We start from the raw sequence: 20,871 nt of genomic DNA on the forward strand, positions 1-20,871 counted from the left end.
TTAGGCAAAACATTCACACACTAATAAGGATTATTTTTATTTACATAGAAAAACAAAAAGGTACACATGCACAGTAAAAATGACAGTAAATGATTTTACACAGTAGGAAGACGAGAAAAAACAACTTTTTGACACTTTGAAATAAAAACTAAGATTATGATGTTTGAAGGCTTAAAGGGTAATTTTTAATTCCCTGAGGAATCTTCATTTAATTTTTAATAATATTTAAACTTAGACTTATCGGCTGGATATTGGCTATGCTTTAGTTCTGTTGCCAAACTCACTAGATTGTTGAATTCATAGCAGGGTGTTAAATTCTACAGGCATAAATATTTTTCACATCTCATGAATGAGTGGAAGTGTTAGACAAAGCTATGACGTGAATTAGCACAATCTACTTCAGTTTCATTTTTCCACAGTGAGACTAAAATGACTACTAGGTGACATTTTGGTTACAGCACAAGTACAGTGACTTTTTATAGTAAAACTGATTCTTCCCTTTTTATATATCATGTCAGCAGAGTATCAAATTATTTGATATTTAAATCTGTACAAATGATACCAAAAATGTATGAACAGCCCATATACAGTACAAATACATTTCTATATGTAAAAGAAAAAAAAAAAGAAAAAAAGAAAATAGGAAAATAGAAAGGTTTCGATCAGATTTGAAAACATTGTTTCCATGGATTTCTAGGACCACTGCAGTGTACGACTTATCAAGACAAACGTAAGAGTTTCAATTTGTACTGAGGAAATGAGGAAAAACATATGAAGTTCAGTCTGGACTGAATATATACAACAGATTGACAAAAGTAGAATTACTGCTGTAAAAAAATAACTTGTTTTAAAAATAATTATACAAGGGGAAATGTTTTTTGTAATATACAAAAGGAATATGGCCATTCAATTCAACAAACAACTGCATGTTTTCACCAGAAAAAAAAATGTCTGGGTTTATTGCACCAGGCAACCAAACAAATACAAAGCATTAGTACGTATTTTAGCTTAGTAACATTTAGTTATACGAACTGATTAAAAAAAAATCATGTTGCTATTACATAAAAAATGACTAAAACTATGAGATAATAATTTGATTTATTCTCATGAAAAACGGTGAAACTGATGAGTTTATATTAATCTAAACATATGTTGTGTTGCTTTCTTTCTTTTAGTTCTTCCTGGCTTCAGTTAAGTCACAGTGTGTAGTCCAAATTCTTAAAAAAAGGAAAAAGTGGACTCTTAAAGTCCAAACACTGAGCATTGATATTAGCACTAATAGAGCAAAGAAGATAACTGTTAGTACCTCAAGTCAACTGTACACAAGCACACGTAATTATTGGCTAAACACTGAAGAGAAGTGAGATTCTAATTGATAAAAACATGAAAATAAAACACAAGAGAAGACCTGGGCTTAACAGTATTTGCAAGCGGCTAATATATATTTCAAATCTGTACGATTTGCTGTGTGAGTTCGGTTTTAGCACACTGGGACAGATAAAATAATAACAATGGGTCAAAGAGGACTATTGACTTTCAAATAGTTTTGAGGAACCTTAAAATATAGTACCCTTTTCCAAAATGTAGTTGCCTGGGAGATTGATGCTGTCACAAAGCAGGGCTGAGCTGAAAGCATTGTCAACTATATTTTTTCAAGCGATGCACAGTTTAGCTGCCTCATTTGTCTCATCATCATGGAGTTGCCTTGAACATTTTATTGGACACAAATAAAAGTACAAAATATATTTTTTTCATTAACTTATTCACGACATATCTTTTCACTTTATAATTTTTTTTGCCTTTTCTCCAAAAACAAACAAACAAACAAACAAACAAAAAACAAAAAAAAAACCAAAACAACCAGCTTAGTTCTATCTGGATTTTGGGAACTGGATTTGGTACACTCTGGTAAGAATTTTGAAAGTATCCAGCACTTTTGATAGCTTACGGTCTGTGTACCACAAAGAAACAGCCAGGATTTAGTGGAGCTTTGCTCTTAGAAGTCAGAGTCAGCGTCCATAAGCTCTGCCTCCATTAAATTGGTCCTGGAGTGGATGGGCCCATAGCCGGCCCTCCGACCCGCTGGTACCCGGGCCACATGGGCCAACCTCTCTGACAGCCCATCGCCAAGATCCACCTCCCTGGGGTAGTGCAAAGATCCCCTAGGCTGCCACGTAGAGGTTGATGGGGGACAGCGAGGACCAAGACCTAGATCCTCTGGACGATCGTTGAGGGTCAGAGGATTAGAGAGCAGCCTGCGGCTGTAGATGGTCTGACTGCTCTGGCAGGCTGGGTAGGGACAGCTCTCCTCACAGGACAGAGGGTGTGAGGTTTGGAAGTCTGGGTAAGACCCTGGCAGGACTTCTTCCTCCCGCTTCTGCTGTTCATGCAGATTGGCAACCAGGCTTGGGTGGCAAGGCAGTTTGGGCAGGCGAGGCACTGAGCTGCGGCCAAATTCACGCTGGTGATAAACCTGGTGGTCTGCTCCCTCCTTCACTGGACGCACCTCCTTCTTCCTCTTTTTCTTTTTTTTCTTCCTCTTCATCATTTCTGGTGAAATCTCAGCCTCCACCATCCACAGTCTGTTCCTCTCCTCTGGAGGTGGCACTGTGGAAAAGTAATGGATAATAAATCCGTCAGCTGCAGTCCTCAGATAAGGGGAAAAATAAATTGAATTGAATGAACAAAGGTAATGGGTGATAAAAGGAATGCAGGAATGTGTGATTTGCGGTGATCTCCACAATAATCCATTAGCTGTAGTGACTCACCTGGTGTAGCAGTAGGTGTTACAGAAATATCTTGAGGCAGGATGGCACCTCGCCTGGCCACCATCTTAGTCACATGCTGCGCCCAGGCTGACGACATGTCATTGGATGGCTCATTGAGGTCAAAATTGATTCCAGCTATGAATGAGGAAAGACAAGCCACACGCTCTCCATTTAGAGTCAGCGGAGGGCAACTTTAAATCCAACACACTCTTGATGACTCCCTTGTGGTGCCTCAATAGCTCTGTGCCGCTCCAACCTAAATAAGTATGCAGCCACAGCAGCCTCACAGCTTATTTGAGCAGGAGAAGGTGCCATTCAGTTCTTAGCTTCAGACATAACAGTTGCCTCTGACCATGTAGCCTCTATGCCACAAAAAAGCAAATGGAAAACCTATTCAGGAGAAATCTGAATGAAAAATAACACACCAGTTCGTGGGGGGAAGGGGGTGGTCATAATTTTTACAACAAACATTGTTAGAGAGCTGGTTCACCCAAATTGCAAAAATCATACTCACTTGTGTCTCTGCATCTGCTACACTGTTTTATGCCCCAGTTTTGAGATATTGACTGATCAAGCGTGTAGCTTTTGTTTTGTGTGGTTTTCACCACAAAGAAACCTTCAGTTTAAAAGACTTACCAATGTGACTTTGCAGCGACAGTGAACTGATTACTGTCGCTTTGCACCAGAGAAATCATCTTTACTACGACAATTTGATTTCAGCTTCTTGTTCTTGTCTCATTCTTTGTTTGATGAATCAGTTCTCTACTACGCAGAAATAATCTTACAATGAATACAGCACATCAACAAACAATTGTATTGTTTCTGAATAATCCAAGTTCAAATTCTGAGAAATCTTTGCAGTTTCAATTGTTTACCACAAGGTGGAAGTGCAGACATGGCTTCCTATTTAATTTCCCAACCCAAAAAGTAGAAAATAATCATGCACTGTAATCTATCCTAAACAAGCAGACCGAGCGTTCCTTGAATGAATAATGAGGATTATTTTTACGTATCTACTTTAACACTCACCCACAGGGCCCTCATGAGACACAGTGTGCATGCTGAACGACAGTTCTTTTTCTGGGTCCTTGTGGAGCTCCTTCCTCATTGCAAACGCCTTGGCAATCATCTTGCTCTTCTTGATCCTCTTTGGTTCATTGTCACTCCGGCCAATAATCCTGAGACATGATGAAGGAGGTTAATACACAGAGGCTGCAGATGAGCCGGAAGCAAACATTTCAAACAAGAGTTTAAACTTTTAATCATTACTCTTTCTCCCAATTCAACTTTCTGGACAATAAAAGAGTCAATCAGCACCCAGATACTGATGCACTGATAACAAAACCATAGAACAGAGCCTAAAGCTAAGAAATAACACCAGATGACTAATGTTTAATGTCACGTCTACAGGCTGACTCATTTCGATTTGCTATGGAAAACAGTTTATAAAACACCTTAAGCCTGAAGTGAAAACAATAATTCCAAGAAGCTGGTTTACTTTGAGTAAAACCCCAAGACAATGTTACAGAACCAAGGATTAGCACGGCCCACGTGACTGCACATAGTGGAGACACCAAACGAGAATCCTGCAAAATGTTTGCCTCTATACTTTTAAATGATGGGACTGAAAATTCCCAGGAAATTAGTGATGCACGCCTGGGTTAGGGTTAGCGTTAGCCTGGGTCCATACAAAGGAAGACTTCTCCCCACACCGTTATCTTCACCATATATGGACATGGACAGGCACACAGCCACAATATACACACATGCAATAAAAAGAAACACAGAGATAAAGAATGAGCTCACTTGATAGCAAAGTGAGCTCATGAATTACAGACTGAAGTCGATTGTGTAATCTGATTGTGTAAAAACAAAATAACATTGTATTTATTTTATTGTTACATTTCATGTTTACTAAACGCTGGCTTACTTGCACCAGGTGCGTTTCCAGATGAGGATGGTGGCTTTGGTCCAGACCCAGGTACTCATAGCAATTCCAGTCCCAAACATGGAAAACAGGTTGATTTTCTCCACCATGAGGCTTGGTCGGTTCTTAATAGTGCAATCTGGGATTGGTTTGTTGGTCTGGGAGGCAATCGTCACATTGGCTTCACATCTATTGGAAACGTCACAGAGACGATTAGTCAGATCAAGCAGACGTTGTCTGCATGTGCCTCCCATACCTTCTAGTCATACAACTGAAGCACATTCAAATGCTGCTCCCGGTAAATACGAAGGTCTGTTACATGTTTGGGCAGGAGAGGGTTTACATTTTTGAGGTTAAATTAATTCCAATCCAGCCAATGTCAACACTGTGGGGGGAAAAATAGGGCTGCATTCACCGTTGTGAGTCGAGCGGTTGAGCAGTGGTTTGGAATCTTAACAGCATCAGCTTGTGGATTTCTGTGTGCGATTGGATAGAGTGTGAGTCCAAGGAAATGGCTATAGGACAAACACTTACAGTATCTCTTAAGTAGCTTGTAGTAAAGCAGACAGGTGTCAACCTTTGTTACTCTGCTCTGTATTAATGGAAGTCAGTGTGTGTCAAACAATAACAAAAGCAAAAAAAAAAAAAAAAAACCCACAAAACAATTTAGCACATACAGCACATATTCTCTGAAGCTCCTCTCCCATTCAGCCTGGTTGAAGAAGTCGTAAAAGTGGCACCCAAAGGTGATGAAAACGAAGCCAAAAGCGAGGAACCCAAATATACCTGACAAGAAGAAAATTAGAAAACAGAAGTTAGATATGAGATACCAGACATGTCACTCCCAACACACGTAAACAGGAAAATTATGAGGTCATCATTTCTGCTGCTTCACACATTTTGTTAGGTTTCTTGAATGGTTTGAAAGGTTCATTTCCTGTTTTATTTTGTAATCCCTTCTGTTGAGTGTTTTGATTTTACTTTAGTTCCTGTCATTGTTCTGTTCTTCTCTTCTGTGATTTTCTGCCATGCCCTAATTTATGTAACCTGCCTTCAATTATACCTTCCTGCTTTGTATTCGATCTCTGTGCTCCCACTTGTCTTTGTTACTTTGTCTGTTGTGTTCCAGTCTGGTTACCTGTGCGTCTGTTTAGTGTTTTTATCTCTTCCAGTTTGGTAAGGAAAAAAAGATAACAGAACGTACCAAGTCTCAGCATCGTCTCGTTGATTTTGCTTGCTGCTTTCTCACTCAGTAATCCTGGGTGGTTACTCTTAATGGAAAACAAGGTCATGACACCTAAAGCAGAGAAGACAGCCCATGTTTAAAGAGGAAAATGTTAGACAACACGTTTAAAGGAAAGTTGCTGTTGTCAAATTTACTTCTTGAGCAAACTATGCTGCTTCTGTTGCCGCTATAATATAACGTGTGTCTTCTCACCCCGAATGAGGAAGTAGCCGCCAACAACAAGCACAACGCCAATGGGTGCCAGCACAAACCCGGCTCGGTATCTGTAGTTTTTGTAGCCCACAAAACAGATGCCACTCACTGAGTCTCCATCAACCTGGGGAGAAAAGATCAAATCAAAAAGGGATGTTGTGATCAAATGGATCTGAAGTGTTTGAATATGTAAAGACACGATTTCCTACACACCTCAGCGATAGCCAGGATGGCCACGGTGAGGACGAAGGGGATGGACCAGGTGACCATGTGAAAGTAGGAGGTTCTTCCAGACAGCGGCTGGTGCGTGGTGCCCAGGGCTTTGAAGGACGTGTGCCAGGCATACGTTAGCATGACAAACCAAATCACGCCTGACATCAGGGAGTAGTAGACGATGATAAAGATGGTGACACATGACAGTGTCTCTGAAGACCTGGAGAGGTCGGCACATTTCTTTACCATATTTTCTTTTTGTGAATGATTTCAAATCTTTTTCTTTTTTGAAACACACATGACCTCAGGTGGTGTAAGTGTGGGTGGAGGACATTTTACTTACGATGGCTCCCCAAGGCGCATGGTGTTGTCGCTCTTGCACACGATCTCCTTGCGTGCTCCATCCAGGAACTGGGCCAGCCAGCCAATACTTCCCACAAAGAAACAAGCGTTGATGTAAAAGAGAATGACGGCTGGGTAGCGGTTGGAGTTTTTCCAGTCAGCAAGAAATGTGGCCTGATAAGTAGAAAAAATTTATAGGTTAGTCGAAATCAAACACTGACTTGGCTAACGTATTCCTGCAAACTAAACTATTAACATGAGGTCTCACCAGGGTGAAGAAGGTGCAGAGCAGCGTGATGGTACCAAAGTAAGCGATGTAGACGTGCATGTTGTTGTGCTCGGCCTTAGTGAACAGGGGATTGTCACACTGGATGCCACAACCCTCAACGTCTTTGTACCAACTTGACTGAATGTCCGTCTTCACCAGGGGAGCTTCACACTTGCCTGATGTGTTAAACTTTAGTTTCTGCACCTCATTCTGCAAATGGAGGATGTATTATACAAAATGTATAATACAAAATGTATTATACTCTGCTGAGTTAAGATAAATCAATTAATTCTGACCCTTGACCTGCAGCTGACTTTTGCATTCAGGGATCAATAAACTATCACACAACATTCACATAACAGTGACGCGTACCGAACATCCCACAGGGAATTTGTCACATTTAAGGAAGCTGGGCCAGCCTCTCTCCTGGTCCACGATGCTGCACGGCCGACGTGTAGCCAGACACAGGCTTTGGCTTGGCAGCTCGACCCGCCCGTTCTCACATTTGGGCATGTATACAGCACAGAGCAGCGGCTGGATCACAGACCAACAACGAGGAGCATTTCGCAAACCTGGGGGGTTAAAAAAGAAATACATTAAATTATGTTTCCTAAATTTGTCTTCAACCAGTGTTTTGTTTGTCCAGTTAACATTCCAGAGAAGAAGAGAAAACTCATCACAGTGAAGAAGCTGTTCTATTTGGTTATGTTTGTTTAATAATTGGAAAAAACTATGAAGATAATTCCAGATTAATTTGATCAAATATTATCTATCTATAATATGAAACGTCTGAATATTGTGGATAAACTCTAGAGCATTCCTTTTCCTTTTGGAGGATAAGAACAGGTAGATCTGAACATAGTGATAACATAATGATATTATAGCGGCAGAGATCTAATATGAATATGTGGCACAGCCTCGTGGGGGCGTAGACAGCTGTCAGGCAGTGACCTGACACTGACAGCTAATTCACAGGATATTATGAATGCTAAAGCCCTCCAGCAGGAGATCTAAACACCTTTTCCAAGAACTCTCCTGTTGTTTCTTCACTTAACAACTATCAGTGACTCCCTTTGTTTCTTTTAATTATGTTAACCCTTCACTTCCTGAGACTCCTCATCATGTCACTGTCACACCAATTACCATTATCATCACAGGAAAGCAATGCAGACAGTCAATGCTGCATATTTATCGAGTTTATTTACTATGCTATTGTTACAGATTTACATTTAAGATGCAACCTTTCTCACATTGCATTTATTACTGCTAATTTTAAAGTGTCTGTGCTCATCAGTAATGAATTCATCTGGGAAATTATTTTCTTTTTTTTTTTTTTTGTTTTCATGGATTTATAGTGTTTCACAGTTGAAGGGCCTCACAGTATTTTGTAACCTTCTGACACGCAGTCCAGTTGGATCTGTGGCCACAACAGTTCACTTAGATCAGATTATAATCAGATCCTAACTCTCCCTGCTGTAATCCACAGTCTGATAAATGTGATGTCTTTACCTGACCACATGGTCAACTTCTCAAAAGCCTCCTCCTGGGTGCTGGAGTCCTCAGCCAGGATCAGAGAAGTGTGTGTGTATGGCAAGGGCGACCCCAGACATGTGTTGTATTTAAGTGCCTCACAAGTTGTCGTTTTTTTGCAGTTGTCCTCAAACATGGTCCCGTTCGGGGACAACAGGGCCCTGGATCCGGAGAGTCCGGCAGCCCAGACGGACAGCATCCCGTAAAAGCCAACAATGGGGCTCCAGCCGCCGGAAGACATCTTGGGAGAGAGAATCAACTTTGCAAAAAAAGAAAATAAAAAAAGAAAAAGGAACAGAAATAGAAATCTGGTTATCTTGGGTACACTAGTGTCTCTGTTTCCTTCCTTCACATCCAGATGGGACGACTTTTTCTTCATAAATTTCCAAACGCGGCATGTTGGAGAAAAGCTGCGGGGCGCTTCAAACTTTCCTCTCAATCCTCCCAAACTTTTTAATCCCGCACTTCCCGTCCGATCCCGACTGGATCCTCCTGAATTCCTTCATCATAAAAACACCTACAGGTCCCAAAACTTCGGGGTCTTCGGGGTTAGACAGAGGGGCCGATCAGCCAAAAGCCAGAGAAAGCATTGATTTGAAGTGTATGAAAAGGAAAAGGCCCAGAGAGCTGCAGAGTCGCCCTCCCCCCATGAAAACGTCTGGATCCCTGTAACCAGATCTGCAGCTCGGAGCACCACCCCTTTCTCCTCCACAGCCCCCCCCCCCCTGCTCTCTGTTGGCACAAAAATAAGATGATAAATGATCCTACGTCCCTCTACGTGTCCCGGGACCTGCTTTCTCCCGGTGCCGTGTGTGATGTCAGGTTTGGGGGTTGTTTGGCTCCTCTGAGCTGCAGCTCCGTGTCTGCTTGTTTTTTGTCTCTGGTATGCACATGGAGGAGGAGAGCCAGAGCAACAAAACCTCCCCTCCCATCCCATCCCCCCTCTGCAAGTGGAAAAATGTGCCTTATGGCAGGCCCTCCTAAGAGTGTCTCATCTCCAGGACCCCCAAAACAACACAGACCCCCATCTGGAGAGCTCTGGAGGAAAACCTGTCCTCAGTGTGGACTTCACAGAGAGAAACTTAGACCTCAGCTGGCCTTCAGTCCTGCTGAGAACCGCTGAGCTGCCAAATCAAGATCCAGGCTCATAACTGAAATATGTGAGCATTTAAAATGATTCCTCACAACTCATGTTAGGGGTGAAGTCTGTGTATTATCAAAAGACAGTCCAGTCCTTCACAACTTATGAGTTTTTTCATCATCATTAAATAAAATCCTGTTCAAGGATGATGAGAAGGTTCATTCACAATCTGCAGCAGGACACAAACCATTCACTGGAAATAAATCCAAATAAAAGAAGAAATGGACGACTCAGTGAAAAAAAAAAAACACGGTCTTCATCAGAGAAAATGTCAAACAAATGTAATATAATTTTTATTTAAGATCATCACAGTTAAAATTGTTGTGTTGCAATAATTATAAATAGATTCACAAGAATGTTTTAGTAGCTGTTACATGTGTGTATGTGCATGTTTGTCGGTGTACAAAGCCAAGAGACTGAAGGGACCCAAAGCAATTTCCTTTGGGACACCAATAATGGCCTCAGCTTCCTCCGGCCTGGTTAAGGTGGCTGCAGAAACCTTCAAAACTCATGCTGAGCATCTACTATGAGCATATTTCAAAAACAAAACTCACTCATGCACACCACTTTGAAAATGTCCTTGTTTTCATGACCTTGAATAAGCTGGAGAGAAAGCAGAAAAACTGTTCCTGACAGGTCAAATCTGCACTGTGGTGTTATCACATTAATTGGACAGTGAACTTGTGGTATTTGCATGGCTGCAGATGCTTTGTTTCTCTTCTGGTGTTCTGGTTAACTGTCCCTCCTGTGTGTGTGTGTGTGTGTGTGTGTGTGTGTGTGTGTGTGTCTGGGCCTCCTTAAAACCCACCACAACATGGCCGCCTGGGTGACTCAGAGGCAAAAACCCAGGGACCACACACAGAGCAGTGGAGTTCAGGCCAACACACACACACACACATTAAAACACACTCTCTATCATGAGCGGCTGCTTCAGAGTCATGAACCACAGCCTGTACTGTCGCTTTTTGTTTTCCTTCTCCTAAATGAACGCCTTTAAACAGCTTTGGCTCCTTTGTGCCACCAGAGATATGCAGTAGATTCTGGTGTGTCCTGAACAGCAGAAGAAGTAACCAGTTTTAAACATCAAATTTCATACTTAGTGGACTCACGTCAAAGACTGCGAAACATGCAGGCCTGTTTCTGCTCCTGAAGATAACAGGCATCAGGTTTCAGACTGTAAAAAAAGTATATATTCTCACAGCTCAGGTTTTTATTTGCCGGGCAGAGAAACGGGGTGGAGACGAGAGATTCGGTTGGTTTATTCTTCTTCACAGCTACATCAGACTTTTGTGGCCAGAGCTTCCAAGATGTCACCAGTAAGCTCTCCAATTAAAAGAACCACATCATTTGCCTCAGATCATTAAGTGATGATAGCGATTTGAAAGATGGCATTTGTTTACAGTTGTAGATGTAATTCAGAGACATATAGAGCAGTTGACATTAATGACTATGGTCTACCTGAATCCTCACTGAAACAGAAACTGCCACACTTTCACGCTATCAGAGCAAATCAGACTTTAATTTGTGCTTTAATCAAAACAACCAGCAGAGAGGTTGAGATTTTTTTGTGTGCTTATAAATCTCCTCTCGTCAGCCAGAGAGGCTCAGCCACTGTCTGCTCACTGATAGGTCACAGTATTGGTACACAGTACTTGAACGAGTGCAGTGAACACGTCAACAAACAATTCAGGCGGTCGCACAACTATTTTCTCTTGTGGGAAACCCGGGAGTCCCCGTGTCTTCTGTATTTTAGTTAGAGAAGACAAGAAGAAGAAGACGAGTCAAATGAGGCATACAGGACACACAGCTCATCAACCACAACACATACAAATATACACAATATGAGCCGTGTTCTTTGTTTGCAGTGAGGAACACGCCCCACAAAATCCAGCAGCCCTGCAGTCATGCAGGCCGTCAGCTGGCTAATGACATCACATACAGCGTGAGGTCTTGCCAGGACAGCCAAGAAGCTTAACATGTTGCAGAGGAAGAGTTTTGGAGTAAAACTCTGTTTGATGCAATGTTATTTATACTGTTATAGGAGCACCAGAAACATGAACACCAAGTATTTCTTTTACAAAGTAAAAAAATGTATATTGTAGAAAGACCATTTCTAGCACATGAATAAAAGCCATGTTATGTGAAGTAGACTATATATCTGCCAATGTCATAATCATCTCACAGACGCTGGTAACAATTAGCAGCATGACAGAGCCAAAGAATTATCGTTAAACACTTTTGTTCAGTTTCCACGAGTCTGTAAAACAGTAGATTTTAGAAAACACTGTTCCCATTTTTACTAAGTTAAAAATTGCAGGACCAAAGATACATGGATGTGTTTTAGCTCTCACTCCAGTGCGGCATGTAGAAAAAAATGATTGGGAAAACTACTCCAAAATGTTTGGTAAATGCAGGCATGGTATCTGTCCAGTGGGTGGCGACTGAGTGCCGTTTGTCCATCCCTTTACTTTTTTTAAACCAGGAGAAAAATGGATACTTGTATCAGGCTGACGGATATTTTTTGGAATTAAAAAAACAAAAAACTGGAATAAACAGTTTTGCTTTTCTTCCTCCTGGCTGCTTTTATCGTTATGCTCTGGTCCGGGTCAGCTCCAGGGGTCAGACTGATGTTTGAGGTTGTAGTCCTGGAGCTCGATTTGATCCTTGATTTGGCTGATAAGAATCTGAGACAGGAGGATCCCAACCAGCTGCAACAGAGACAGAGAGGTCTCTCCTGTGTCCTCAGAACTGAGTGTTTTTATGTGTGCTGTGTGTATCTGATACTTCACATCCTACCTGTGGTATGGCCAGTCCCAGCGCAACGCCTCCAAGGAGGAACATGTTGCTGTGAATCCAGTTAACTAATTTATCTATGCAGCCATTGGTGTGGATGTGGTTTCCAGCTTGAAGGTATTCTAAATCCTGTACGTCCTGGCCACACATGGTGTTGATAACAACCTACAAACGCACACGGAGAAGACACATTAATATTGAAATATAAAATACATAGATATTATCAACAGAGTCTTTCAAAGGTCAACCTTGTCCTTGGATATGATACAGCAAGAGAAGGGGACAGAACAGCGCTCTCTGCTGGGGTTTTCCTTGGTGCAGTTGAAGTACATGTTCTTGGACCAGTCAGTGTACGTTACCCCGCCGCAGCAGCCAAACTGAGGGAACACACACACAGGCACACATGTTTGAGATAGCAAAGCTTAGAAGGCATGTGAGTGTCTCAGTCTGCTACAATTAGCCTGACATTTAGAATATATAATAATACATACATCAGAAATACAATGAATCCTTACCTCCATCTGACCAAAATCTATAAGGTTTTGCAGATCAATGTCATCTCTGTAATGGACAATGGCATTATTGATCATCTCAGTCACTTTACTTCGTGCCTTAGAAGAGTACAAAAAAGTAGTTTAGCAACACATCCATAACAACAGAATGATGGTAATATGCTGCATTACATAAAATGTAAGAGACTTTAAATCTATAACAAAGACTCACAAGTTGTTTTTAGGGGTTTACATGATGACTGATGTACTTCTTCATAAACCACATTTATTTTTTTTAAGGCCTCAAACTATTTGTTTTAAGAAATTAACAAAATACTGCAGAATCAGTTTAAATCAGCTGTTGCAAAGTACGAGAGTTAAAAACAACAACTATAAAATCATAAAAGAATTCAGTATTCATGACCACCTTTGAATATTTAACTAAATAAAACTGAACTGAAGATACTATGAATATCTACATTCTCTTCATCGTTTTACATAAAAGTAAAGGTCAGAAACACTTTTAACAAACTTTTTTAGCAAAACCATGTATTTATTATGACAGAGAGAATCCTCAGTATTGTTTCATTACCGTATCAGAGAAGATGAAGCCCAGAATGCCAGCAGTGAGCTGGAGCAAGAAGATCACTGTCAGAGAAATGCAGAACTGAAAGAGAGAAACAGGTACAGAACCTGTTGATCACATACAGTTTACAAATTTTTTTTTTTAATCGAAAAACAATTAAAGTGAAAACCTCAGGGCCTGTTCAGATTTGAGCCATGACCTCCACTGTATGTCATACAGCAATGTCTTCCTGATTTGATACAGGTCCATAGAAAGAAAAACCACAGTACTGAAGAGTGACCTACTGTCTGCAGGAGGCAGATGTTTTCCCGAAGTGAGCCCACACAACCACAGAAGGTGAGGATGAACATGAGGACACCCACGACCATCAGCATGACAGCGGGATCCACAGACAGACACGCCATTGCTGCTTCTGAGGCAAACGACAAAGTGGTTTGAAGACTGATGAGAACACGTTTGTGCTAGTTTGTGCTGTCATTAGAGGGCAAAATTCAAACTTTCCAAAAAAAAAAAAAAAATCACAAGAGAAATCCACAGAGGAGTGTTTTCAAACATCTTTTTTTTCTTATTTAAATCTTCCCACTTAAGTACCTTCCTGACCCCCACTATTCCCACACCAAACATAAGGACGGGTGCATGTTTTATCAAAAAGAGGATCATTTACCTGCATGTTTTGTCAAGCGGGCATACACGCCGACTGACACCATCACTAGGGAGATTATCTGAAGAGAGCATAAACACACATGAATATAATCCAAAGATTTCATCACCTTGTATTTCTTTCAAAAACTGGCTAACAGACCACCAGTAGGTGAAGAGCCATTTTGTTTATACTTGTCAAGGGAGTTGAAAAATTTTCCTTAAAACTGAGTCATGACATGACGTGTAGAATTTGTGTCATAGACAAGGCTGTACGGACAAGTAAGGCATTCTGCCGTCTGCTCCGTTTGACTAAACCTTCCCTGAAAAACTAAAGACCTTTTCATGCAGCGCTCCCAGGCTCAAAAGAGAAAGGCCTCAGATATAGTTTTCCCACCCTGAATGAAATGGATCCGGTTACACAGACACTACACCTTCTGACTGCCTGCCTGCTTTTACAAAGGTTTGGCTTTCACAGTGAGTTAACCGGACACACACCTGAAGCAAGCAGGTGACTTTTAAGATAAAGGGGAAATATTAACTACACCTAAAATGACATGATCTCTGATGTTACTGATTTAGTGTGCTGATTGAGCATCACTCTAACAGTTGCCAAATTAGAAAAGCTAGAGAAAAAAATTGGACTTGTCAAGGAAATGACCTAAGATTACAGGCAGCCCAGACAGGGGAAGCTCAAACTTGCAGGAGACTTTGGTGTGTGCTGTACACAGCTCAGTTTAGCCAGAGGCAACAGAAATGACAACGGCACATTCCACGTTGAAGAGCTTCAAGTTTTTACACAGCCTCACGCTTTGTACATGGCATGCAGGGCTGACACGCTCATACTAGACTGAAAATGGGAGGGAGTGGATAAGGAAACGCAATTTCTTTGATTAGTTTTCATTTTCCATGCCTGTCCTCTTTAGCTCAGTCAGAAACAGGCAGGTCTCCCCACACTGAGCTAAACCTCAGCAGGTTTATGTTCAGCTCTGAAAACTCTAAGAAAGATTAAGAAATCTCCATGTTACAGTTGCCAAGCACCTGACACCAAAAGCCACTGATCTGAACTTTGCTTTGTTTACAGGCCACTGCTGAGCTTTGCTGGTCATTTCAACTCAATACTTAACTTAAAAAAAAAAAAAAGTCACACAATTATAAGCATCCTGCTGTAGTAAACAAAACCCACAGCCACAGTCAACGTGATTCCCTGCTGTGTTGGTTTGAAATAGAAAAACACAACTTCTCACTGCAGTGACATGTGTTATACAGTAACCATGTCTCCGAGCCACCAAACTGAATCTCTTCTTCACGGCACTATTGGGAAATGAATCACTGCAAAGTTGTGTCCCGTTTCCTACAGTTCAGTGTGTGTACCTGAGCTAACAAAGCACTTTTATTTACTTAGTGCGTCAGAGTGTGTGTTTTGTGTATTGTTGAGATATGAGCAAAAACGTGTTCTGAGCACTAAAAAAAGAACTTTCCAGACCAAGAAGCAAACAGGTGGTGTGTGTCTGCGTGGACACCTTTAACTTAGACAGTTAAAAAAAATACTAAAAGTCAAAGGCCAGTATTTGCTGCTGCTGCTGCCTGAAGACAAAAACTACACTTCACACTTAGGCAGGAATCACAACTTGTCTGACAAACATGGAAAAATGATCATTTGTTATTTAAATAAACTTTAGAGCGTGTTGCAGAGTCTATATCCAAAAACAGAAAGATCCTGTGAGCTGTATCATTCACCCTTTAGACAGCCTGAGCACTCACCCAAAACAAAAAATTAAATGTGAAGAGAAGATATTTCACAACTGGGCTGACAAAGGAGAAGTCTTCACCAGGTGCTCCTCTGCGTCTCCTGCCCATGGCGGCTGCTCTCCAGGCGGCTCAGCCAAAGTTTGCGCATAAATGAAGCTGCTATGTGGAAGAAAGCGCACGTTTCTGAAAGCCGGAGCGAAGACTGTCCAGCATAAGGACGGTGAGAAGCTGCTGGTTTCTCAGTCAGCTTTACCAGCTGCAGCCGCTGCCTGCCTGAAGTGACGGGGCGTGTAGAAACTGGGTGTGTTAACATTGTGATCATATGATACAACCACGACAGAACACTTGCACGCTTTTCTTTTGGTACTTTTGTTTTCGTTCATCAGGATAGCAATCATGTAGTTATTCCCGGTGTCAGTCATTATATCACTATTAAATTACACGATAATTTACGTTTCACATCAAAGTGTAAGAACTCCAGCTGGATAGATGTCATTTAATACGTTATTTAAAAGTAGCGTTTATTTGGTATTTTATGAAGTCTGTAAATGCACACTAATTATTTACGGCTTTTCATTTCTCAGAATAATCCTACTAATGTTCTAATAGTTCCTCCCACAGCAGCCTTTTAACAGCAGACATTTTGACATATTATTTAATAAATAGATCATTCAGAAACGAGATCTCTGTATAGTCCAATTTTCATAAACTTTGAAATTAGTCGCCAATCTTTTATTGTTTGTTGTCCATATATCGCATTTACACTTAAATGTTATTAATTGTTTCCCCGTAACAATAATTTTATTATTGATTGGTAGAGATCATAATTTAGGAATATAGGGGGTCCTGAGTTTAGAAAGCAGAACTGCTCAGAAGGACGATGCGCCATCTACTGCTAGAAAATGTCCTTTTCTAATTTTAGATACAGGATGATGTGTGTATGTGACAAACAGATGACTTGGTTGGTTTCATCTCCATCACATTGGCATGTTATGCTTTTTGACTTCAATGCGCGGAGCTTTATTTTATAGGCAAAAGCACACGAGGGAGAATTTTCATAACATCCGGTTAACCCGGAAGTTCTAAATATATTTTGTAGTGAAAACGCCACATTGGTCGTTGTTTGGATATTTTTCAATAACTAAAATGGAATGCAAAAGCAAAGGTTTGTCTGATTAACCACACAACAGCGCGGTATCACCCGTTTTCGTATAACACAATGATTAACCGTTGCTAAGCTAACGTTAGCTCGCCGTGGATAAATGTCCTGTAAACTGCTGTTTGGGTCTGTGCAGAAAAACAAACTATCCATTCACTGCACCGTTTCCAGGTGGGCCGCTTCCTCCGGCTTGTCTGCAGCTCCTGGTTCCTCCAGTCAGAGTAATGTCAGCGTTCATGTGGCAGATAGTGCAGGAACACAGCGTGCTGCAGTACGACAGGCTGCTGGATTTCATCAGCCTGCTGACAGAGATCGTCCCGGAGCTGCTGAGTCCGCTGCAGAGAGCTCAGCTCCTCCTGGGCCTGAGGGCGAGGGTGAGAAAGATCCCATAACATCCCCGAGTTAATGACATTTCAGCCTGATTACAAGCATGTTACCTGCTGTAGAATAAATAAAGCTTTGTTGACTAGCAGATAGTTTACCTGTGAAAAATAAAGACTCCATTAAGTTCTCATGAATAAAATGTATGTATTTTTTTTATTACTACATCTAAATGTTGTAAAAACTGAATTACTTTTGCTCTCTGAAACACACCAAGTTCTTTTTCATCGTATTGCTTTTTGAAGTTGTCTTATCGGTCATATAAGGAATATCTTGCACATATCAACATACTGTGGTTTTCTGAATTAACCGTCTCCCTCCTGTGCTGTCTGCAGCTGGTTCTGGAGCTATGTCGCGGCGATGGTGATGCCAACCTGCCGACCATTCAGAGCCACTTGGATAAAATCCACGCCTGCAGTGTTGAGCTGAGCTCTGCTGACCAGATGGTAGGCTTTTAAAACCCAGAGCTTTCTGATCCTACAAAGCAGCTGAAACCTTTCTCAGCTTTATTGCTGTTCACTTCCTGACAGGCTCACTGTGACATCCTGAAGACCTCATATAACAGCTTTGCCACCCTGGTTCAAGACCTCTTGAATGTTCCTTTTGAGAAAGAGTTCTTCTTTCAAGTGAGTCTATGTCTGTGCCAAACATTGATTGTTAATCATGTTGTCAAAGACACGTTTGAGCTACTCAATCACTGAAGTGGTTTACACAATTTGAACAACAACGCCGAAGCTCTGTGTGTCTTTGTAGGAAGTTTTTCCTGCCAACTACGGCTCTGCCTATGACCAAGGACTACAGCAGCTGGTGTCTGAGCTCCTGTCCAGACTGGAGGAGCTGCTGCCTATACCAGACTTCCAACAGGTACAGCTACTTGACTTTTACTATTTCTAAAATTGCAACATTTATGAAAACATCTTAATTTGTTATATTTTTACTCCTGAGAAATGCTTCGAAACTTGAAGACTGAGCCGCAGCTTTTCACTTTCACAAAATTGTCTTTTGTGTTGCTGGTTTGAGCTCTGTGGTCTTCTCTGTGTCTCAGACAGCAACATGGCTTACTGACACAGCGTCTGTGTCAGAGTTTGGACAGCATCTGTCTGAACCCTCTGCCATGAAGACTCTGCTGCTTCATTACAGACAGCTGGGCACTCTCAGCTCAGGTGAGTTAGACACAGATGAAGGAGACATGTATGAGAACAGGTTATTTTTACTTTCTAGACAAGAATAATAGTTTGAAATATTGAACTTTGAAAATGTGCCCTTGTTTGTTGTCTTGCTCGCTTTCATTCATTCTTTAAATCATAAATCATCTTTCTTTCACCAATAATCAACTTTTTTCAAAATTGTGTAAATAACTCCGGCTAAAGTGCTAATTTCCTTTCCTCTATTACAGCTCCGTCAAACAGTGATGAAAACATCCTCTTATCAACACTGGCCCTCCCTTCTCAAGCTGCAGTGGCAAGGTTTACAGAAGCTTACGGTGAGGAGGACGATGATTATGGCAGTGAGCAAGGGAACCTGGCCTTGGAGGACTTAGAGGTGGAACATTCTGGTCAAAACTCAGATGCCATTGCAGATGATAGGCAGTCTAAAAAGGAATCAGGTAAGACAATAGCAGCAGCAGCACCAGAACCAGTTTAGAGAGAGTCATTTCTGTAATCTAATACATTGTTTTATGCCATTCCCAGGTCCTCTGTCACGTTTATTCATCTGCCCTCAGTGTTCATTTGCTCACCGCCAAAAGAAGAAAGTCCAAGAGCACATCCAGAGTCAGCACCACATAAGAGCTCCTGCTCAAAAAAAGCTCTGTGTGAAAAAAGCTAGAGCAAAGACTCAGCACAAAAGTCAAGACTTGAACACTGAAAAGAGGAAAGTCGAAGGTAGTTCAGAGAAAAAGAGCAAAGGCAAACAAAAAGGCTGGACTGAAAAAAAGCGAGAGCCAAAGAAGCAAAAGAAAGACAACTTGGAAAACAAGGAACAACGGAGACGAAAAGAGCCTGTGGGGGAGGACAAAAGGTTCCTGAGCACACGACTGGTGATAAACAACTTCACAGAGGAAGAGACTAAATGTGTTATCTGTGAAAAGGTTTTTGAACATCCAAATCAACTGAAGGCCCACATGAAGCTCCACAGCTTCCGGTATCACTGCAGCCAGTGTGAGAAGGGATTCACCAGCTCATCAGGGTTTTATCAACACCAGAGGCTCCACAAGAGAGGACGAATTTTCATCTGCAGCCAGTGCCACAAGGGATTCCTGTGTAGTTATTCGCTCAAGCAACATGAGCGCCTGCATGAAGGCCCCTCCAACCTGTGCACCATCTGTGGGAAAGGCTTCAGCAAAGCAGGCATAATAAGGCACATGCAGATGCACAGAGGGGAGAAGAATTACCTTTGCACCACGTGTGGGAAGTCGTTTTTGTCTTCAGGGGAGTTGCTGCTGCACACTCGCTCTCACACAGGCGAGATGCCGTACACCTGCACTCACTGTGGAAAGGGCTTCTCCAGCAAGAGCCACCTGAACGTGCACACACGCTCTCATACAGGGGAGCGTCCGTACCTGTGTTCACAGTGCCCAAAGCGCTTCCTCACGCTGAATTGCCTCAAAAGACACTCACTCAGCCACAATGGGGTGAAGCCATTTAAATGTCCCAGCTGTGAGAGAGAATTCTCGCAGCAGGGGAATCTAAAAAGACATTTGGCGACTCACAAACCTGATACATAACATGTCGCTGTACTTGTTAAGAGTTTGAATATTCCATTTATTTCCAGTGATGAAGCATGAATAATCTGAGCCAATGTCTTCGTTCATATGATTCTGTTCTTCGTCATTACATCATACATTTCTCAAACCTGTGCGACTTTGTTTTGGTCATGTAGATACCTTCACTGCCTGTTTGGTCTTCTTGAAAACTGTGAGGGTGAAACACATTTGAAGTCGTATAACAGTTCTGTGGGTCACAACAGAACATTTTGAAAAATGAGATAAAAGAATAAATTATTATTTGTAAAAAACCTTTTAACATTTATCACCTGAAGCAGCATCTGAATCTTTTCGGTGAGAGGCTGGAAATCAGGCAGGCGCAGAGAAAACCTCTGTGGTCAGTCACCTACAGATGATCTTTCGGGTCGACTCGGCTGTGTGGGGAGGCGAATAATGAGCAAAGGTGTGAATTTGGCAGCAGAGAGATGATGGTGGTGGTGATTGGCCAATCTTGCACATCTTTGTTGGTGGATATTTGTAGCAGCTGCTACCAGACTAAAACGTGAAGTCCCACAGTTTGAAAATCAGTTTCATAACCATATCATGATATTTATCTGAGTGAAATCACAGGTGGAAGCTTTTCCAGTACACTGTAAAGGTATGTTCAGCTGAGTGTGTGTGTTCATGTGTACAGGAAACTATGTGGAAGCACTCCTGAGCCAAGCTTTCTGATTATTTA

The 20,871-nt window shown here is 41.6% G+C and overlaps 3 protein-coding genes across 5 annotated transcripts; 1 reads left to right on the forward strand and 2 right to left on the reverse strand.

Annotated features, from left to right (window-relative positions):
* Positions 1 to 12: 12 nt before the first annotated feature.
* On the reverse strand, positions 13 to 9,143 carry smo (smoothened, frizzled class receptor). The gene is made up of 12 exons (XM_029495046.1): positions 8,466 to 9,143; positions 7,329 to 7,528; positions 6,957 to 7,166; positions 6,690 to 6,862; positions 6,347 to 6,566; positions 6,134 to 6,257; positions 5,900 to 5,992; positions 5,373 to 5,481; positions 4,699 to 4,884; positions 3,798 to 3,946; positions 2,769 to 2,903; positions 13 to 2,607 (listed from the first exon to the last, which is right to left on the reverse strand). The coding sequence occupies exons 1-12, from the start codon at positions 8,863 to 8,865 to the stop codon at positions 1,997 to 1,999; spliced, it is 2,610 nt and encodes an 869-aa protein (XP_029350906.1). The 5' UTR covers positions 8,866 to 9,143; the 3' UTR covers positions 13 to 1,996.
* A 1,984-nt stretch (positions 9,144 to 11,127) lies between these two features.
* Positions 11,128 to 17,351, reverse strand: tspan33a (tetraspanin 33a). 3 transcript variants are annotated; one of them, XM_029495007.1, is made up of 8 exons: positions 17,210 to 17,351; positions 14,162 to 14,219; positions 13,782 to 13,909; positions 13,504 to 13,578; positions 12,936 to 13,031; positions 12,669 to 12,797; positions 12,424 to 12,585; positions 11,128 to 12,335 (listed from the first exon to the last, which is right to left on the reverse strand). In XM_029495007.1, the coding sequence occupies exons 2-8, from the start codon at positions 14,202 to 14,204 to the stop codon at positions 12,234 to 12,236; spliced, it is 735 nt and encodes a 244-aa protein (XP_029350867.1). In that variant the 5' UTR covers positions 14,205 to 14,219; positions 17,210 to 17,351; the 3' UTR covers positions 11,128 to 12,233. The 3 variants fall into 3 exon arrangements, with proteins under 3 accessions (XP_029350867.1, XP_029350866.1, XP_029350865.1); XM_029495006.1 differs by lacking the exon at positions 17,210 to 17,351 and adding an exon at positions 15,901 to 16,171 and having other exon boundaries at positions 13,782 to 13,906; XM_029495005.1 differs by lacking the exon at positions 17,210 to 17,351 and adding an exon at positions 15,901 to 16,171.
* LOC115036701 (zinc finger protein 2-like) lies at positions 16,989 to 20,419 on the forward strand. Its single transcript, XM_029495004.1, has 8 exons — positions 16,989 to 17,053; positions 17,219 to 17,421; positions 17,764 to 17,874; positions 17,959 to 18,054; positions 18,182 to 18,292; positions 18,474 to 18,591; positions 18,825 to 19,034; positions 19,120 to 20,419. Exons 1-8 carry the CDS (start codon positions 17,035 to 17,037, stop codon positions 20,151 to 20,153), a joined length of 1,902 nt encoding a protein of 633 aa, XP_029350864.1. The 5' UTR covers positions 16,989 to 17,034; the 3' UTR covers positions 20,154 to 20,419.
* The last annotated feature ends 452 nt before the right edge of the window (positions 20,420 to 20,871 follow it).

The sequence above is a fragment of the Echeneis naucrates genome, chromosome 23 (assembly GCF_900963305.1).
Source record: "Echeneis naucrates chromosome 23, fEcheNa1.1, whole genome shotgun sequence".
Lineage (NCBI taxonomy): Eukaryota > Metazoa > Chordata > Actinopteri > Carangiformes > Echeneidae > Echeneis > Echeneis naucrates.